The following is an 18,254-nucleotide window of genomic DNA, read 5'->3' as shown; positions in this document are numbered from 1 at the left end:
AAACCGACCCTAGTGACCCAAAACTGCCCCCAGTGACCCCAAAACCGACCCGTGACCCAAAACCGACCCCACTGACCCCAAAACCGACCCCACTGACCCCCAAACCGACCCGTGACCCAAAACCTCCCCCAGTGACCCCCAAACCGCCCCCAGTGACCCAAAACCGCCCCCAGTGACCCCCAAACCGACCCCACTGACCCCAAACCGCCCCCAGTGACCCCCAAAACCGCCCCCAGTGACCCCAAAACTGCCCCCAGTGACCCCAAAACTGCCCCCAGTGACCCCAAAACCGACCCCAGTGACCCCAAAACTGCCCCCAGTGACCCCAAAACCGCCCCCACTGACCCCAAAACCGACCCCACTGACCCCAAACCGCCCCCAGTGACCCCAAAACCGCCCCCAAATTCCCTCTGGGCCCCTTGGACCCCAAACCCCGCCCGGGATTTGGGATCGTGCGGGTCCGGGGGCGCCGGAGGTTTCGGGGTGGGCGGAAATCCCGGCGGGTCCCGGCGGATCCTGGTGGATCCCAGCGGGTCCTGGTGGATCCCGGTGGATCCCGGTGGATCCCGGTGGATCCCGGCGGATCCCGGCGGATCCCGGCGGGTCCCGGTGGATCCCGGTGGATCCCGGTGGATCCCGGTGGTTCCTGGTGGATCCCGGCGGGTCCCGGTGGTTCCCGGTGGATCGCCGAGGGGACACCGGGGACAGTCCCCGGCTCGGGGACACCCCCGTGGCGCGGGGGCTCCCCGTGACCCCTTCCCGGGTTTGGGGGGATTTTGGGGGATTTTGGGGGATTTTGCGGGATTTTGGGGGATTTTGCGGGATTTTGGGGGGATTTGGGGGATTTTGGGGGATTTGGGGGATTTTGGGGGATTTGGGGGATTTCAGCGGGCGTGGCGGGGGAGGTGACCCGGGTCTGTCCCCAGCGGGGCGGTGCCACCGCCGGTGCCAGGCCGGGCCCCCGGGCCGGGACTGAGTCCCGGGACAGATCCCGGCCCGAGGCCACCAAGGTCCCCCCGGTCCCCCCAAACCCGAGCGGCCACCGGGGCTCCGTCCTGGGGTCCCGGGCTGGGGTTTGGGGTCCCGGGCTCGGGTTTGGGGTCCCGGGCTGGGGTTTGGGGTCCCGGGCTGGGGTTTGGGGTCCCGGGCTCGGGTTTGGGGTCCCGGGCTCGGGTTTGGGGTCCCGGGCTGGGGTTTGGGGTCCCGGGCTCGGGTTTGGGGTCCCGGGCTGGGGTTTGGGGTCCCGGGCTCCGTCCTGGGGTCCCGGGCTGGGGTTTGGGGTCCCGGGCTCAGGTTTGGGGTCCCGGGCTGGGGTTTGGGGTCCCGGGCTCCGTCCTGGGGTCCCGGGCTGGGGTTTGGGGTCCCGGGCTGGGGTTTGGGGTCCTGGGCTGGGGTTTGAGGTCCCGGGCTCGGGTTTGGGGTCCCGGGCTGGGGTTTGGGGTCCCGGGCTCGGGTTTAGGGTCCCGGGCTGGGGTTTGGGGTCCCGGGCTGGGGTTTGGGGTCCCGGGCTCGGGTTTAGGGTCCCGGGCTGGGGTTTTGGGTCCCGGGCTCGGGTTTGGGGTCCCGGGCTCGGGTTTGGGGTCCCGGGCTGGGGTTTGGGGTCCCGGGCTCCGTCCTGGGGTCCCGGGCTGGGGTTTGGGGTCCCGGCCTGGGGTTTGGGGTCCCGGGCTCGGGTTTGGGGTCCCGGGCTGGGGTTTGGGGTCCCAGGCTCGGGTTTGGGGTCCCGGGCTCGGGTTTTGGGGTCCCGGGCTGGGGTTTGGGGTCCCGGGCTGGGTTTTGGGGTCCCAGGGCCAGCAGGGGTTTGTTCTGGGGGCCACCAGGGCTTTCTTTGGGGTTCCAGAGCCACCACCAGGTTTTTATTTGAGGTCACAAGGCCACCAGGGCTTTATTTGGGGTCCCAGGACGCCCAGGAGTGATTTGGGGTCCCGGGGGTTATTTGGGGACACAGAGGTGATTTATTTGGGGTCCGAGGTGGATTTATTTGGAGTCTCGGTGATTTCTGGGGTCACAGGGTGGTTTTGTTGGGGTCCGGGGTGGATTTATTTGGGGTCCCGGTGATCTCTGGGGTCACAGGGTGGTTTTTTGGGGGTCCCGGGTGGATTTTTGGGGTCCCGGTGATCTCTGGGGTCACAGGGTGGTTTTTTGGGGGTCCCGGGTGGATTTTTGGGGTCCCGGTGGTCTCTGGGCTCACAGGGTGGATTTTTGGGGTCCCGGGTGATTTTTGGGGTCCCGGTGGTCTCTGGGGTCACAGGGTGGATTTTTGGGGTCCCGGTGGTCTCTGGGGTCACAGGGTGGATTTTTGGGGTCCCGGGTGGTTTTTGGGGTCCCGGTGATCTCTGGGGTCACAGGGTGGTTTTTTGGGGGTCCCGGGTGGATTTTTGGGGTCCCGGGTGATTTTTGGGGTCCCGGTGGTCTCTGGGCTCACAGGGTGGATTTTTGGGGTCCCGGGTGATTTTTGGGGTCCCGGTGATCCCTGGGCTCACAGGGCCACCACGCAGTCGCTGCCCGGGTAGTGCCGGGGGCCGATCCCGAATTTGCGCTGCAGCTCCTCGGGCACGAAGCGCCCGGCCAGGAAATGTCGCCGTCCCTGGAAGCGCCGCGTCACCTCCTGGGGCGCCGCCAGCGACACCAGCACGGCCGGGCTGATGTCCCCGCTGGCCGGGCCGGGCGCCCACCCTGGGGACAGACGGACAGGGGAGAGGGGACACACGGACAGAGGGACAGGGGAGAGGGGACAGAGGGACAGGGGACAGAGGGACAGGGACAGGGGGACAGGGGACAGAGGGACAGAGGGACAGGGACAGAGGGACAGAGGACAGAGGGACAGAGGGACAGAGGGACAGAGGGACAGGGATGGGACAGGGACAGGGGGACAGAGGGACAGAGGGACAGAGGGACAGAGGGACAGAGGGACAGGGACAGGGATGGGACAGGGACAGGGGGACAGAGGGACAGAGGGACAGAGGGACAGAGGGACAGAGGGACAGAGGGACAGACGGACAGAGGGACACCGGGACAGGGACAGGAATGGGACAGGGGACAGAGGGACAGGGGAGAGGGGGACAGAGGGACAGGGATGGGACAGGGACAGGGATGGGACAGGGACAGGGACAGGAGGGACAGAGGGACACCGGGACAGCGGTCAGGGGACACCGGGACAGCGGGGACACCCGGGGTGGCTCAGGGGTGGACCGGGGGTCTCGCTGCTGCCGTGTGACAGAGAGGGAGCACCTGAGGGGACTCGGGGACACCTGAGGGGACACTGAGGGGACCCCTGAGGGGACACGGGGACACCTGAGAGGACACGGCAGCACCTGAGGGGACACGGGGACACCTGAGGGAACACTGGGAGCACCTGAGGGGACATGGGGACCTTGAGGGGACACGGGGACCCTGAGGGGACACGGGGACCCCTGAGGGGACACGGCAGCACCTGAGGGGACACGGGGACCCTGAGGGGACACGGGGACACCTGAGGGGACATCCAGGCTGACGATGGGGATGCGCAGCAGCCGGAGCGTGCCCAGGATGGCCGCGCAGGGCTCCGGCCCCTCGCTGCCCTCGGCTCCCAGCACCGCGTCCACCACGGCGTTGTAGGCGTCGTCGATGAGCTGCACCTGGGGGCGACGGCGACCTTTGGGTGTCACCTCGGGCCGCGCCCGGCCCCGCCGCTCCGCCGCCAAAACAAAACAAATCCCCCCAAAAGCGGAGCGGCGGCGAGGGACGGGCGCGGAGCCGAGCCCGGCACGCCGAGACGCGCGGCCCGGGCCAGGACGGTGAATTTTGGGTCAAATTCCTGCGTTCCCAGCGCTGGGAGATTCCAAAAATAACAGAGCCGGTGGCTGCAGGCAGCGGCCGCTGGATTCCGCGGCATCCCCGGGATCCCGGCAGCGGGAGCGGGGAGCGGGAGAGGGGAGCGGGGTTTGGGGGTTCGGGGGTTCGGGCGGGGAAAGGGAGAAGGGAATGAGCGATAAATCCGAGAAATTGGGCAGGGCGATTTTAGGGAGAGGGAAAGGAGAAAAGAGAATGAAAAAAGGGAAAAGCTGGAGGATTTGGGGGTTCGCAGAGGGGAAAAGGAGGAGGGGGATGAACAGGGGGATTTTGGGAGGGGATAAAAAGAGAAGGGAAAGAGGGGTAAGCAGGGGGATTGGGGGATTCCAGGGGAGGGGGAAAGGGAAGGAGAAGGGCCATGAGCGGGGCTGGGGCGCCGGGGTCACCTCGGTGGGCAGGTAGGACAGGAAGGGGATGTCCATCTTCTCGCACTGCGTGGTGAAGTCGCGGTGCAGCGGCTCCGGGGAGCGCTTGGGGTAGAAGATGGTGGGCTCGTAACCCTGCGGGAAAGGGCAGCGCTGGGGCCGGAGCCCGGCAGGAGCAGCAGCAGCAGCAGCAGCGGCAGGACGGGCGCGGAGGTACCCACAAAGCTGCGGAGGTGGCGGGCGCACACCAGCCCGATGGCGCCGTTCTGCGCCGGCCCGCACGCCACGAGCAGCGTGGGCTGGCGGCGCGGCAGCGACGGCAACGGGAACGCCTGCGGGGACAGCGGGTGGCACCGTGACACGGGGGACTCGGGTGGCACCGTGACACCGGGGACAGCGGGTGGCACCGTGACACGGGGGGCAGCGGGTGGCACCGTGACACCGGGGACTCGGGTGGCACCGTGACATGGAGGGACTCGGGTGGCACCGTGACACCGGGGGCAGCGGGTGGCACCGTGACATGGAGGGACTCGGGTGGCACCGTGACACCGGGGACAGCGGGTGGCACCGTGACATGGAGGGACTCGGGTGGCACCGTGACACGGCACCCAGGGTGGGATGGAGGTGGCACATGGAGCAGGACGGGGATGGGATCAGGGGAGGGAATGGGATGGGATGGGAATATGGGATGGGATCCATGGCACGGCACGGGATCCATGGCACAGGGTCCATGGCACGGGACCCATGGCATGGCACAGCACGGGGTCCATGGCACGGATCCATGGCATCCACAGCAGGACTTGGGCAGCACTCGGAGTGGGATGGAACAGGGGCCGGGCTGGGATGAGGATGGTGCCTGTGGTGGGATGAAGATGATGCCCACAGTGGGATGAAGACGATGCCCACGGTGGGATGAAGACGATGCCCACGGTGGGATGAAGACGATGCCCACGGTGGGATGAAGATGATGCTCACGGTGGGATGAAGACGATGCCCACGGTGGGATGAAGATGATGCCCACGGTGGGATGAAGACGATGCCCTCGGTGGGATGAAGATGATGCCCACGGTGGGATGAGGACAGCGCACATCCTGGGGTGAGGACAATGCCTGTGGTGGAATCCCAAGGTGGGCTCAGGGTGTGCCCGGGTGGGAGCGGGGCCGTGCCCAGGGCAGGGGCACGGAGCTGCCCGGGCCGGGCCGTGCCCGCGGCCCCCCCATCCCGCCCGCTGCACATTCCAGGCTCCGCTGGGGCGGGAGGAGGGAGGAGGAGGGAGGAGGAGGGAGGGAGGAAGGCTCTGTTTATCCACTGACGGATTTTTTCCTGCTCACGGATCCTGGCTCCGGGACCCGTCCCCAGCGCCCGGAGCGGGACACGGCCCCGGTGGCCCGGCCCTGGCCCTGGCCCAGCGCTGGCCGCGCCGCCGGCACCTCCTGGCACCGGGGACACGGCGGGGACACGGCGGGGACACGGCGGGGACACCGCGGGGACACCCCGGCCGGCTGGGCGAGCCAGAGCTGGGGGGCCCTGAGGAAGAGGAGGATGCTGAGCCCCAGGTGGGGTCAGGGATGCTGCAACGGCACCAAAACTTTTCTGCTCCTCGGGCAGCCCTTGGAGCAGGGAAGGGCCGATGGAAAAGCTGAGGCGGGCGCGGAGCTCCCGGCCCGAGGCACAAAGCTGCCCTTGATGGAGCCCTGGGCCTCCTCCTCCTCCTCCTCCTCCTCCTCCTCCTCCTCCTCCTCCTCCTCCTCCTCCTCACATCCCGCACGAGCCCCGGGCGATCCCAGCAGCAGCAACATCGCCAGGACACGGGGACACCTCTGGGGACCCCCAAGACCCCCGCCCCGACCCCCCGGGCAGGGCTGAGCATCCCCCTCCCCATGGGGACCCCAGCCCCTCGGGGTGCCCCCAGCCCCTCGGGGTGTCCCCAACCCTGCTGCGGTGTCCCCAGCCCCTCTGGGGTGTCCCCAGCCCCTCCGGGTGCCCCCAGCCCCTCGGGGTGTCCCCAGCCCCTCGGGGTGCCCCCACCCCTCGGGGTGTCCCCAGCCCCACCTTGGTGACAGCCACGGCACAGGCGTGTCCCCAGATCTCGATCAGCTGCTGCCGCCCGAAGCGATAATCCTCCAGCAGCTCCTTCTCCATGGCCTCGGCCTCCGCCCGGCTGCCTCGGGGACAGGCGGCGCTCAGGACACGGGGACGGAGCTGTCCCCGAGCCCGGCAGCTCGGGACCCGCTCCGCCCCGGACGGGATTTTGGGACGCGGGGCGAGCGCGCCGGGGGCGCGGGGTGGGCACCGCGGTGGGGACGGGCACGGGGGGCACGGGGGTGGCACGGGGATGTCGCACGGGTGGCACACGGGTGGCACACGGGTGGCACACGGAGGACACCGTGAGCCCAGGGCCCGGGGCGGGAGCGGCGCTCGGCCGAGCTGGCGGCGGCCCCGGTTCCCCGGTTACATAAAAGCGAACAAAGCCGCGGTTGTTCCGCCGCCGCCGAGCCCGGAGCTGGCAGCGCCCAGCGCGACAATAATTGCTCACATCTGTTGGCTTCACCTGCGCGGGCGGAGCGGCCTGGGCCGCCTCCAGCGCCCGCCGCGGCCGCCGGCAGCGAGCCCGGCCCCGCCGGGCCGGGATCCCGGCGGCACCGGGGAACCGAGCGGGGCCGGGGCGTCCGGACCCCGCCGTGCCCGGGATGGGGGAACCGCTCAGAGCCAGCCCCGGGAGGGCACCGGGCACTGCCACGGGGCAGCTGGGGGGGCCGGGCTGGGGTCCCGGGTTGGGGCCCCAGGCTGCAGGGTGCTCCCACCGCGTCCAGGCTGTCCCTACGGACCAGCCAGAGCCCAAAAAAAACCCTCGGTCATTCCAGCAGGGCCCCAGCAAGATCCTGCTTCCCCCATTCCCACATCCCACCCCTTGGCTGTCCTGATAAACCTGCCAGGAAAACTCCATCCCGTCCTGTTCCATGTTCCCATCCCATATTCCCATCCCAGATTCCCATCCCATGTTTCCATCCCATGTTCCCATCCCAGATTCCCATCCCATGTTTCCATCCCAGATTCCCATCCCAGATTCCCATCCCATGTTCCCATCCCATGTTCCCATCCCAGATTCCCATCCCATGTTCCCATCCCATACTCCCATCCCATATTCCCATCCCAGATTCCCATCCCATGTTTCCATCCCATGTTCCCATCCCAGATTCCCATCCCATGTTCCCATCCCATGTTCCCATCCCAGATTCCCATCCCAGATTCCCATCCCATGTTCCCATCCCATACTCCCATCCCATACTCCCATCCCATACTCCCATCCCAGATTCCCATCCCATGTTCCCATCCCATGTTTCCATCCCATGTTCCCATCCCATACTCCCATCCCAGATTCCCATCCCAGATTCCCATCCCATCCCTGTCCCCAATCCTTTGGTGCCCTCTAGTGAGTCCCAGCCCTGTCCCAGCCCCGCCCGGGGGTCCCGGGGCCAAAGCCGGGGGAGAAGGGCTGGGGAGGGACCGGGGCCGCCCGGAGCCCCTCCCGGGCCGCCCGGAGCCCCTCCCGGGCCCGCCCGGAGCCCCTCCCGGGCCGCCCGGAGCCCCTCCCGGGCCCAGCTGGGTTGTCCCCGCCCGGCGAAAGCCGCGCGTGGGCCGCAGTTCCCGTTCCCGAGCGCTTCGTCCCCGGCCGCTGCTGGCAGGACTCGCCGGGCCCGGCCCCGCGGGGCTGGCACCGGCACCGGCACCGGCATCGGCACCGGGCGGGGGACACGGCGGGGGCGCCCCGGGAGCTGCAGCCGCACCCCCGGAACGCATCCCAGTCCCATCCCAGTCCCGTATCCCGGTCCCATCCCAGTCCCGCATCCCGGTCCCATATCCCGGTCCCGTATCCCAGTCCCATCCCAGTCCTGTATCCCGGTCCCATCCCGGTCTCATGCCGGTCCCACATCCCATTCCCATCCCGGTCCCGTATCCCAGTCCCATCCCAGTCCCGTATCCCGGTCCCATCCCAGTCCCGTATCCCGGTCCCACATCCCGGTCTCATCCCAGTCCCGTATCCCAGTCCCATATCCCGGTCCCATCCCGGTCTCATCCCAGTCCCGTATCCCAGTCCCGTATCCCGGTCCCATCCCGGTCCCATCCCGGTCCCATTCCCCGTTCCATATCCCGGTCCCATCCCGGTCTCATCCCAGTCCCGTATCCCAGTCCCGTATCCCAGTCCCGTATCCCAGTCCCGTATCCCGGTCCTATCCCCGTTCCGTATCCCGGTCTCATTCCCCGTTCCCGTTCGCCGCTCGCTCCCGGCACAGCCCGGCCGTGGGATCCTCCCGTCCCTGCCGCTTGTCCCCGCTGTCCCCTCTGCGTGTCCCCGGTGCCCATCCCGGTGTCCCCGGTGCCCATCCCGGTGTCCCGGTGTCCCGGTGTCCCGGTGTCCCCGGTGTCCATCCCGGTGTCCCCGGTGCCCATCCCGGTGTCCCGGTGTCCCGGTGTCCCCGGTGTCCATCCCGGTGTCCCCGGTGCCCATCCCGGGTCCCCGCGCTCCTCTCCCGCCGCCCTCCGGAGCATCCCCGCCGCAGCCATGGAGACCCGGGATGCGGTTGCTCCGGCAACGGCGGCTCCGTGGGTACCGACCCACGGCCTCAGGGGACACCCGTGGGGACCGGGACCGCGCCGGGGCAGCTCCCGGGGCGGCGGGGAGGTCCCGTTCCACCCCCGCGGGGTCCCGGTCCCGAGGCAGCCCCGGCCGAGCGGCGCCGCCCGGTGCTGCCGGTGCTGCCGGTTCAGCCGGTGCTGCCGGTGCTGCCGGTGCTGCCGGGGCTGCCGGAGCTGCCGGTTCAGCCGGTGCTGCCGGTGTTGCCGGAGCTGCCGGCGCTGCCGGTGCTGCCGGAGCTGCCGGTGCTGCCGGGGCTGCCGGTTCTGCCGGGGCTCCTCGGGGGGACCCCCGGGCTCACCTGAGGTAGCGCGGCGGCTCCCGGGGCGGGCCGGGCGCGGAGCTCATGGCGGGGAGCGGGACGGGAGCGGCGGCGGAGCCGAGCACCGGCGGGAGCCGCACGGAGCCTCCGTGCGCGGCCGGACCGGACCCGGCGGCTCCGGATCCCGGGAATGCCGAGGGTGCTCGGCCGGATCCCGGGAGTGCCGAGGATGCTCCGGCCGGATCCCGGGAATGCCGAGGGTGCTCCGGCCGGATCCCGGGAATGCCGAGGATGCTCCGGCCGGATCCCGGGAATGCCGAGGGTGCTCCGGCCGGACCGGATCCCGGGAATGCCGAGGATGCTCCGGCCGGATCCCGGGAGTGCCGAGGATGCTCGGCCGGATCCCGGGAATGCCGAGGATGCTCCGGCCGGATCCCGGGAATGCCGAGGGTGCTCGGCCGGACCGGATCCCGGGAATGCCGAGGGTGCTCCGGCCGGATCGGATCCCGGGAATGCCGAGGGTGCTCGGCCGGAGCGGATCCCGGGAATGCCGAAGGTGCTCGGCCGGAGCGGATCCCGGGAATGCCGAGGGTGCTCGGCCGGAGCGGATCCCGGGAATGCCGAGGGTGCTCGGCCGGATCCCGGGAGTGCCGAGGATGCTCCAACCGGACCAGATCCCGGGAGTGCCGAGGATGCTCGGCCGGATCCCGGGAATGCCGAGGGTGCTCCGGCCGGATCCCGGGAATGCCGAGGATGCTCGGCCGGATCCCGGGAATGCCGAGGGTGCTCGGCCGGAGCGGGGCCGGCGCTCGGCGGTGCCGCCCGGGGGGAGGCGGCTCCGGTGCCCCCGCCCCGCTGCCGGGAATGCCGCCCGTGCTTCCCGGCCCGGGAATTCCAACCGCGCCGCAATTCTGGTGTTAAACCCGCCCAGATCGGGGCTTTTCCCATCCCAAAAGGAGATCCCAATCCCAAAGGGGGGATCCCAATCCCAAAGGGGGGATCCCAATCCCAAAGGGGGGATCCCAATCCCAAAAGGAGACCCCAATCCCAAAGGGGGATCCCAATCCCTAAGGGGGATCCCAATCAAAAAGAAAGGATCCCAATCCCAAAAGGAGATCCCAATCCCAAAGGGGAGATCCCAATCCCAAAAGGAGACCCCAATTCCCAAAGAAGGAAATTCCAATCCCAAAGGGGGGATCCCAATCCCAAAGGGGGATCCCAATCCCAAAGGGGGATCCCAATCCCAAAGGGGGATCCCAATTCCCAAAGAATTTATTCATTTATTAATTCATTATTTATTAATTATCGATGAACAGGAGTCAGAAGAAGCTCAGGATGGGGGAAACAGCTGGAGAGAGACGGGAAAAGGGGGGGAAGTTTGGGAAGGGCGGGGTTTGGGATTTGGGGTTTTTGGGGTTTGGGATTCGGGGTTTTTGGGGGTTTGGGATTTGGGGTATTTGGGGGTTTGGGGTTCGGGATTTGGGGTTTTGGGATTTGGGGTTTTTGGGGATTTGGGGGTTTGGAGGATTTGTGGGTTTGGGATTTGGGGGTTTGGGGTTTTTGGGGTTTGGGATTTGGGGTCAGACGTAGTTCTGCAGGCCGAACTGCTCCCGCTCCAGCTCGCCGCGGGGCCGCAGGAAGTAGAGCTCCTCCAGCGTGGGCGGCACCCAGCGCTCCGTGTGGAAACGGGACTCGCCCACCTGCAACGGCCGGAACGGGCGGGAACGGGCGGGAACCGGGACGGGAACCGGGACGGGAATCGTCCAGGAATGCCCGGAATTGTGCTGGGAGGTGTACTGGGAATTGCTGGGAATTGGGCTGGGAATCCCCGGAATTGTGCTGGGAATTGTACTGGAAATCGCCGGGAATTGTGCAGGGAACTGTGTCGGGAATTGTGTTGGGAATCACTGGGAATCACTGGGAATTGTGCAGGGAATTGTGTTGGGAATTGTGCAGGGAACTGTGTTGGGAATTGTGCAGGGAACTGTGTCAGGAATTGTGCAGGGAACTGTGCAGGGAATTGTGCAGGGAACTGTGTTGGGAATTGTGCAGGGAACTGTGTCAGGAATTGTGCAGGGAATTGTGCAGGGAATTGTGCAGGGAATTGTGTCGGGAATTGTGCAGGGAATTGTGCAGGGAACTGTGTCAGGAATTGTGCAGGGAATTGTGCAGGGAATTGTGCAGGGAATTGTGCAGGGAATTGTGCAGGGAACTGTGTCAGGAATTGTGCAGGGAATTGTGCAGGGAACTGTGTTGGGAATTGTGCAGGGAACTGTGCAGGGAACTGTGCAGGGAACTGTGTCGGGAATTGTGCAGGGAATTGTGCAGGGAATTGTGCAGGGAATTGTGCAGGGAATTGTGCAGGGAACTGTGTCAGGAATTGTGCAGGGAATTGTGCAGGGAATTGTGTCGGGAATTGTGCAGGGAACTGTGCAGGGAATTGTGCAGGGAATTGTGTCGGGAATTGTGCAGGGAATTGTGCAGGGAACTGTGCAGGGAACTGTGTCGGGAATTGTGCAGGGAATTGTGCAGGGAATTGTGCAGGGAACTGTGTCAGGAATTGTGCAGGGAATTGTGCAGGGAATTGTGCAGGGAATTGTGCAGGGAACTGTGCAGGGAACTGTGTCGGGAATTGTGCAGGGAATTGTGCAGGGAATTGTGCAGGGAACCTCCTCGGGAAGGGGCAGGAGCTCCCGCAGCGATGGGGGGAGGGCACCGAGGGATCCGAGCGCTCCCGGAGCTCCGGGGGATCCCAAATCCCGCGGGATCCCAGGGCAGCCCCCCCATCCCCCGGGAATGCCGAACCTTCCAGCCCGGAACGTCCCGCATGATCTTGGCCTCCTCCTCCAGGTTCTCCCGCAGCATCCGGAGAGTTCTGCGGGACAGGGGCGCGGGAGGGACCCCAGACCACGGAGACCCCAAAGCTCAGAGACCCCAAAGCTCATGGACCCCAAACCCACAGGGACCCCAGACCACGGAGACCCCAAAGCTCAGAGACCCCAAAGCTCAGGGACCCCAAAGCTCAGGGACCCCAAAGCTCAGGGACCCTGATCCCACAGGGACCCCAAACCACAGAGACCCCAAACCACAGAGACCCCAAACCCACAGGGACCTCAAACCAGAGAGACCCCAAAGCTCAGAGACCCCAAAGCTCAGGGACCCCAAACCCACAGGGACCCCAGACCACGGAGACCCCAAAGCTCAGAGACCCCAAAGCTCAGGGACCCTGATCCCACAGGGACCTCAAACCACAGAGACCCCATCCCAAAGTTGATTCCCAGTTGCCAAAGGGGAACATTCCCAGTCCCAAAGAAAGGATCTCTGTCCCCAAAGGCAGATCCCAGCCCAGAATTTGGGTCCTCAGTCCCGAATTTGGGTCCTCAGTCCCGAATTTGGGTCCTCAGTCCCGAATTTGGGTCCCCGGCCCCGAATTTGGGTCCCCGGCCCCGAATTTGGGTCCCCAGCCCCGAATTTGGGTCCCCAGCCCCGAATTTGGGTCCTCAGCCCCGAATTTGGGTCCCCAGTCCCGAATTTGGGTCCCCAGCCCGTACCTGCGGTCCGACTCCGCCTGCAGCAGCGGCATCAGCGCGATGCGAGCCTCCAGCTCCTCGATCAGCAACCGCCTGCGGGAGCACGGGCACCGGGCACGGGGGGCACGGGATGGGCACTGGGAGCATTGGGGGCATGGGGGCACTGGGATGGGCACTGGGAAGGGACTGGGATGGGCACCGGGGGCACGGGGGGCACTGGGACGGGACTGGGGACACTGGGATGGGCACTGGGGGCACTGGGATGGGCACTGGGAAGGGACTGGGATGGGCACCAGGGGCACGGGGGGCACTGGGACGGGACTGGGGACACGGGAATGGGCACTGGGGGCACTGGGATGGGCACTGGGAAGGGACTGGGATGGGCACCGGGGGCACGGGGGGCACTGGGATGGGACTGGGAGCACTGGGATGGGACTGGGGACACTGGGATGGGACTGGGGGCACTGGGATGGGCACTGGGATGGGACTGGGATGGGCACCGGGGGCATGGGGGGCACTGGGATGGGACTGGGAGCACTGGGATGGGACTGGGGACACTGGGATGGGACTGGGGACACTGGGATGGGCACTGGGATGGGACTGGGGGCACTGGGATGGGACTGGGAGCACTGGGATGGGCACTGGGGTCCCTGGGGGTCCCGGAGCTTCACCTGCGCTCGCGGTTCCACTTGACGAGGGTGTAATAACCCAGCAGGAGGCTCCCAACGCCGAGCGCGAACAGGCTGTACCCTGCGAGGGGCGGGAGGGAGTGAGGGGAGTGAGGGCAGTGAGGGCAGTGAGGGCAGTGAGGGGAGTGAGGGGCAGTGAGGGCAGTGAGGGCAGGGAGGGCAGTGAGGGCAGTGAGGGGAGTGAGGGGCAGTGAGGGCAGTGAGGGCAGTGAGGGGAGTGAGGGGAGTGAGGGCAGTGAGGGCAGTGAGGGCAGGGAGGGCAGGGAGGGCAGTGAGGGCAGTGAGGGGAGTGAGGGGAGTGAGGGGAGTGAGGGCAGTGAGGGGCAGTGAGGGCAGTGAGGGCAGTGAGGGGCAGTGAGGGGCAGTGAGGGCAGTGAGGGCAGTGAGGGGAGTGAGGGGAGTGAGGGCAGTGAGGGGAGTGAGGGCAGTGAGGGGCAGTGAGGGCAGTGAGGGCAGTGAGGGGAGTGAGGGGAGTGAGGGGAGTGAGGGCAGTGAGGGCAGTGAGGGCAGTGAGGGGAGTGAGGGGAGTGAGGGGAGTGAGGGGAGTGAGGGGAGTGAGGGGAGTGAGGGCAGTGAGGGGAGTGAGGGGAGTGAGGGGAGTGAGGGGAGTGAGGGGAGTGAGGGCAGTGAGGGGAGTGAGGGGAGTGAGGGGAGTGAGGGGAGTGAGGGGAGTGAGGGCAGTGAGGGGAGTGAGGGCAGTGAGGGGAGTGAGGGCAGTGAGGGCAGTGAGGGGAGTGAGGGGAGTGAGGGGAGTGAGGGCAGGGAGGGGAGTGAGGGGAGTGAGGGCAGTGAGGGGAGTGAGGGGAGTGAGGGCAGTGAGGGCAGTGAGGGGCAGTGAGGGGAGTGAGGGCAGTGAGGGCAGTGAGGGCAGTGAGGGGAGTGAGGGGCGGGAGGGCAGTGAGGGGAGTGAGGGCAGTGAGGGGCAGTGAGGGGAGTGAGGGGAGTGAGGGCAGTGAGGGGCAGTGAGGGCAGTGAGGGCAGTGAGGGCAGTGAGGGCAGTGAGGGGAGTGAGGGCAGTGAGGGCAGTGAGGGCAGTGAGGGCAGTGAGGGGCAGTGAGGGCAGTGAGGGGAGTGAGGGCAGTGAGGGGCGGAGGGGCCGCTCAGCCCGCCCGGCCCCGCTCCGTGCCCCCCCGTGCCCCCCCGTGCTCCCCCGGGCTCACCCGAGAGGCCGCGGCGCGGCAGGTGCCGCCGGTAGTCGATGGGGCCGTAGCCGCCCGGCGGGGCCATGTCCTGCTTCACCTTCGGCGCCGCCATTGCGACGCTGCCCGATGACGTCACCGCGCCGCGCCGCCCCCTTCCCGCGCGCGGGAAACTCACGTGGGGCGGCCACGTGAGCGGTGGGGCCGGCGCTTAAAGGGGCAACGCGCGCTTAAAAGGGCGATGCCACGGTAAAGCCCCGGGGGGGCTCGGGATCGACCTCCCATCCAATGGGATCCTCGGGATCCACCTCCCATCCAATGGGATCCTCGGGATCCACCTCCCATCCAATGGGATCCTCGGGATCCACCTCCCATCCAATGGGATCCTCGGGATCGACCTCCCATCCAATGGGATCCTCGGGATTGTCCTCCCATCCGATGGGACCCTCGGGATCGACCTCCCATCCAATGGGATTCTCGGGATCGTCCTCCCATCCAATGGGATCCTCGGGATCGACCTCCCATCCGATGGGACCCTCGGATTCCTTGGGATCATCTTCCCACCCACCAGGATCCACAATTCCTTGGGATCATCCTCAGCCATCATGGGATCCGTCACTTTGTGGGATCATCCTCCCATCCCACGGGATCCCTCAATTCCTTGGGATCATCTCCGCTCACACGGGATCCATTCCCGACATTCCTCGGCAATCCCAACGGGAATACGGGCTGGGAAACCCCAAACATCCGGAATTTTCCTGGAATTTTCCAGGCTGGGCTTCACCTGCAGCGGGATCCATTCTCTGATCCCTCCTTTTCCCTATCCCGGAGCGTGGCCAGACTCCACTGCTGCCCGGGAATTCGGGACAATTCCATGGGAATTCGGGACAATTCCATGGGAATTCCCGCGTGGCCGTGGCTCTTCCCAGGCTCCGGGAATTTGGATTTTATCCGGAATCGGGGGAAAAATCCATCTGGGAATGTGCTTGGCCCGTTCTCATTCCAGAGGGAAACGCTCCAACGGCTCCGTGACTTTTCCGGGAATGTCCAGGTGAAATCCAAGGCTGCTGGAGCAGGAATTCCAGGCGGGAATGGAGAGGGTGGATGGATTTACGGATTTGCTCCGCCGGAACGCCGCGACGCGCCTCTGAAGCTGCTCCACAAAATTCCACAGAAATCCACAAAACTCCCGGATTTTTGCCGCCCTCTTTTCCCATTCTCTCGTCTTCCCGGGATTTTTTTTGGGAATAATCCTCAGGAGAGGGAGGAGCAGATCCGGCTCCGTCTGGGTGATCCGTGAGATCCATCCCGACCCCCAAATTCCCGGGAATATGAGGCAGACCCAGGAGCTTCTCTGTTTATTATCATTCCAATTCCGAGCCCCCAAATTAATTATCGATTAATTATTAATGAATGATCAATTCTGGATCCTCCCACTGGTGGGATTAGTGAGAATTATTAAATGTTGGAATTTATTCTGGAATGTTTTGAGTCCCAACAAATCCAAGGAATAAAAACCCCACCCTGTTCTCCCTCCTTCCCAAAGGAGAGGGAAAAAGGAGCCAAATTTGGGTTTTCCCCCCAAATCTCCTGGAATTTCCCCCGTTTCACCCTTTCCTCCAGCCTGAATTCCCGGTTTCCATCTGGGATTCAACTTCGGGAATTCAATTCCAATTCCTCCCCCTGCCAAAAAATGGGATAATCGCTGGGAGAATCCAGGGGTAAAGGAAGAATTCCCAAAATGAGGATAAAACCAGACACGGAATAAAACCCAATCCCGAATCCGCTGGAATTTTGGATTTCTGTTGTTTTCCCCAGGAATGGCAGGCACAGGAATCCCCGGGATATAAAAAATTTGGGAATTCACCTTTTTTTTTCCGAGCTGGGAACGCCGAGGAAGAAAACCCTTGGATAGAAAAAAAAATTCCAACCCCCTTTTTTTTTGTTTGTTTTTTTCCCCACGGTGAAATTCCCAATCCCGACCGTCGGGAACGACGAAATCCAAGGAAAAACCACAGGGCTCCCCGGTTCCACCGCGGGAATTCTCCCTGGAAAATCCGGGATCTCTTTATTTCACGAGTTGCTACAACCTAAAGTACAACGGCGCTTCCTGGTTCTCCGCGGCGTCCTGGAAAATCCCCAAATCCCGGCGGGAATTTTATGGCTTTAGGGACCCCCCGGATCCGGAGCCGCCCCGGAGCGGCTCATGCAGCGAAGCTCGGCAAGAGCGGGAAACGGAATCCAGGATCCCGAGGGATCCGTGGGAATCCAAGGGTGGGGGGTGTTCCCAGGGATCCGGGAGAACTCTGGGATTCCGGAATGCCAAAGGGGGATCCATGAGATATCTGGGATTCTGGAATGCCAAAGGGGGATCCAAAAGATCTCTGGGATTTGGGAATTCCAAAGGGTGATCCAAGAGATCTCTGGGATTTGGGAATGCCAAAAGGGAATCCATGAGATATCTGGGATTTGGGAATTCCAAAGGGGAACCCAAGAGATCTTCAGGATTCCAGAATTCCAAAGGGGGATCCAAGAGATCTTCAGGATTTGGGAATCCCAAAGCGGGATCCATGAGGTATCTGGGATTCCAGAATTCCAAAGGGGACTTCAAGGGATCTCTGGGATTCCAGAATTCCAAAGGGGGATCCAAGAGATCTCTGGGATTCCGGAATTCCAGAAGCCTCAAGGATTTGGGAATCCCAAACATCTCGGAATTTTTAACCCCAATGGGTTCAGGAATCCCAAAGGGGATCCAGCAGATCTCCAGGAATTTGGGAATCCCAAAGATCTCAGGAATCAGGAGCCCAAAGGGATTTGGGAATGCCAAAGGGGACCCAAGAGGTCTCAGGGATTCCAGAATGCCAAAGGGGATCCAGTCGGAGATTCCCAAATTCCCAAGGGGATCCAGAGCAGGAATAAACCCGGAATTTCTTCCCAAACTCCCCCTTCCTCCACCATTCCCAAACATTTCCCTTCCAGGACGGAATTCCACAACGGGAATTTTCCGTTACGTTGAGAATTTCCCCCCCCGTTTTTCCCATTTTTTCCGGGGCTTTTTCCTGGAAAAAGGAGACCGGGAAGAGGTTTGGAAAATCTGTATTGAAGAGCTGGAACCACTTTGGGCCTGGTCCCAATCCCAAAAACCGTCCCGGCGTTCCCACATGGAATCCTTGCCCACACCGATCCCAACCCTGGCACAGCCTGGAGGGAACAAAGCAACGCTCCCAATTCCCGGCAGCATTCCAGGAACATTCCGGAAAAACCACGTCAGAACCACGCTGGAGCCCAGGAGCCGCGTTCCAGGCGGGAATTTGGAGCTTCAGCCCCATCCCAACAAAGATTTTGGTTTTCCAGCCTCATTCCATGCTGGATTTTCCCTCCCTTTCCAAACAAATCCCCCCCCCTCCCCCCCACCCCCTAAATAAATTTTTAAAAAAATTTTTCCTGAATTATCCATCCCCCCAAAAAAAATTGGGATGGAATATTTGGAAGTGTGGACACAGAGATTTGTTTGGATTTTTAATTCCAAATCCTTCAATTCCAACATTCCCAATGATTTTAATGATCCAGGGTTGGCTGAAATTCCAATTCCCAAGGGAATTCTGCTGGGATCCAGAAGGTTCTGACGTAGTTTTTATCCCTCTGAATCCTTCTGTGACTGTTCCATTCCCTGTTTTTTTTTCAGGAATCATCCAAACTCTGGGAATAAACAAACCAGGTTTCCCCCCACCACAAAAAAAAAAAAAAAAAAAAAAAAAATTGGATTTTAATTGGAGGAATTTTGTTGGGATTTTTTTTTTTT

The 18,254-nt window shown here is 64.1% G+C and overlaps 2 protein-coding genes across 2 annotated transcripts; both read right to left on the bottom strand.

Annotated features, from left to right (window-relative positions):
• Positions 1–1,853: 1,853 nt before the first annotated feature.
• YJEFN3 (YjeF N-terminal domain containing 3) lies at positions 1,854–9,271 on the bottom strand. The gene is made up of 6 exons (XM_021544879.2): positions 9,134–9,271; positions 6,249–6,357; positions 4,418–4,528; positions 4,218–4,331; positions 3,473–3,617; positions 1,854–2,676 (listed from the first exon to the last, which is right to left on the bottom strand). Exons 1-6 carry the CDS (start codon positions 9,178–9,180, stop codon positions 2,480–2,482), a joined length of 723 nt encoding a protein of 240 aa, XP_021400554.1. The 5' UTR covers positions 9,181–9,271; the 3' UTR covers positions 1,854–2,479.
• A 1,102-nt stretch (positions 9,272–10,373) lies between these two features.
• Positions 10,374–14,606, bottom strand: NDUFA13 (NADH:ubiquinone oxidoreductase subunit A13). The gene is made up of 5 exons (XM_077788882.1): positions 14,474–14,606; positions 13,296–13,374; positions 12,646–12,717; positions 11,900–11,969; positions 10,374–10,794 (listed from the first exon to the last, which is right to left on the bottom strand). The coding sequence occupies exons 1-5, from the start codon at positions 14,565–14,567 to the stop codon at positions 10,675–10,677; spliced, it is 435 nt and encodes a 144-aa protein (XP_077645008.1). The 5' UTR covers positions 14,568–14,606; the 3' UTR covers positions 10,374–10,674.
• Between the last annotated feature and the right edge of the window lie 3,648 nt (positions 14,607–18,254).

Source organism: Lonchura striata, chromosome 28 (genome assembly GCF_046129695.1).
Source record: "Lonchura striata isolate bLonStr1 chromosome 28, bLonStr1.mat, whole genome shotgun sequence".
Lineage (NCBI taxonomy): Eukaryota > Metazoa > Chordata > Aves > Passeriformes > Estrildidae > Lonchura > Lonchura striata.
The sequence above is the reverse complement of the archived record's forward strand: the minus strand, read 5'-3'. Positions and strand labels throughout refer to the sequence as shown.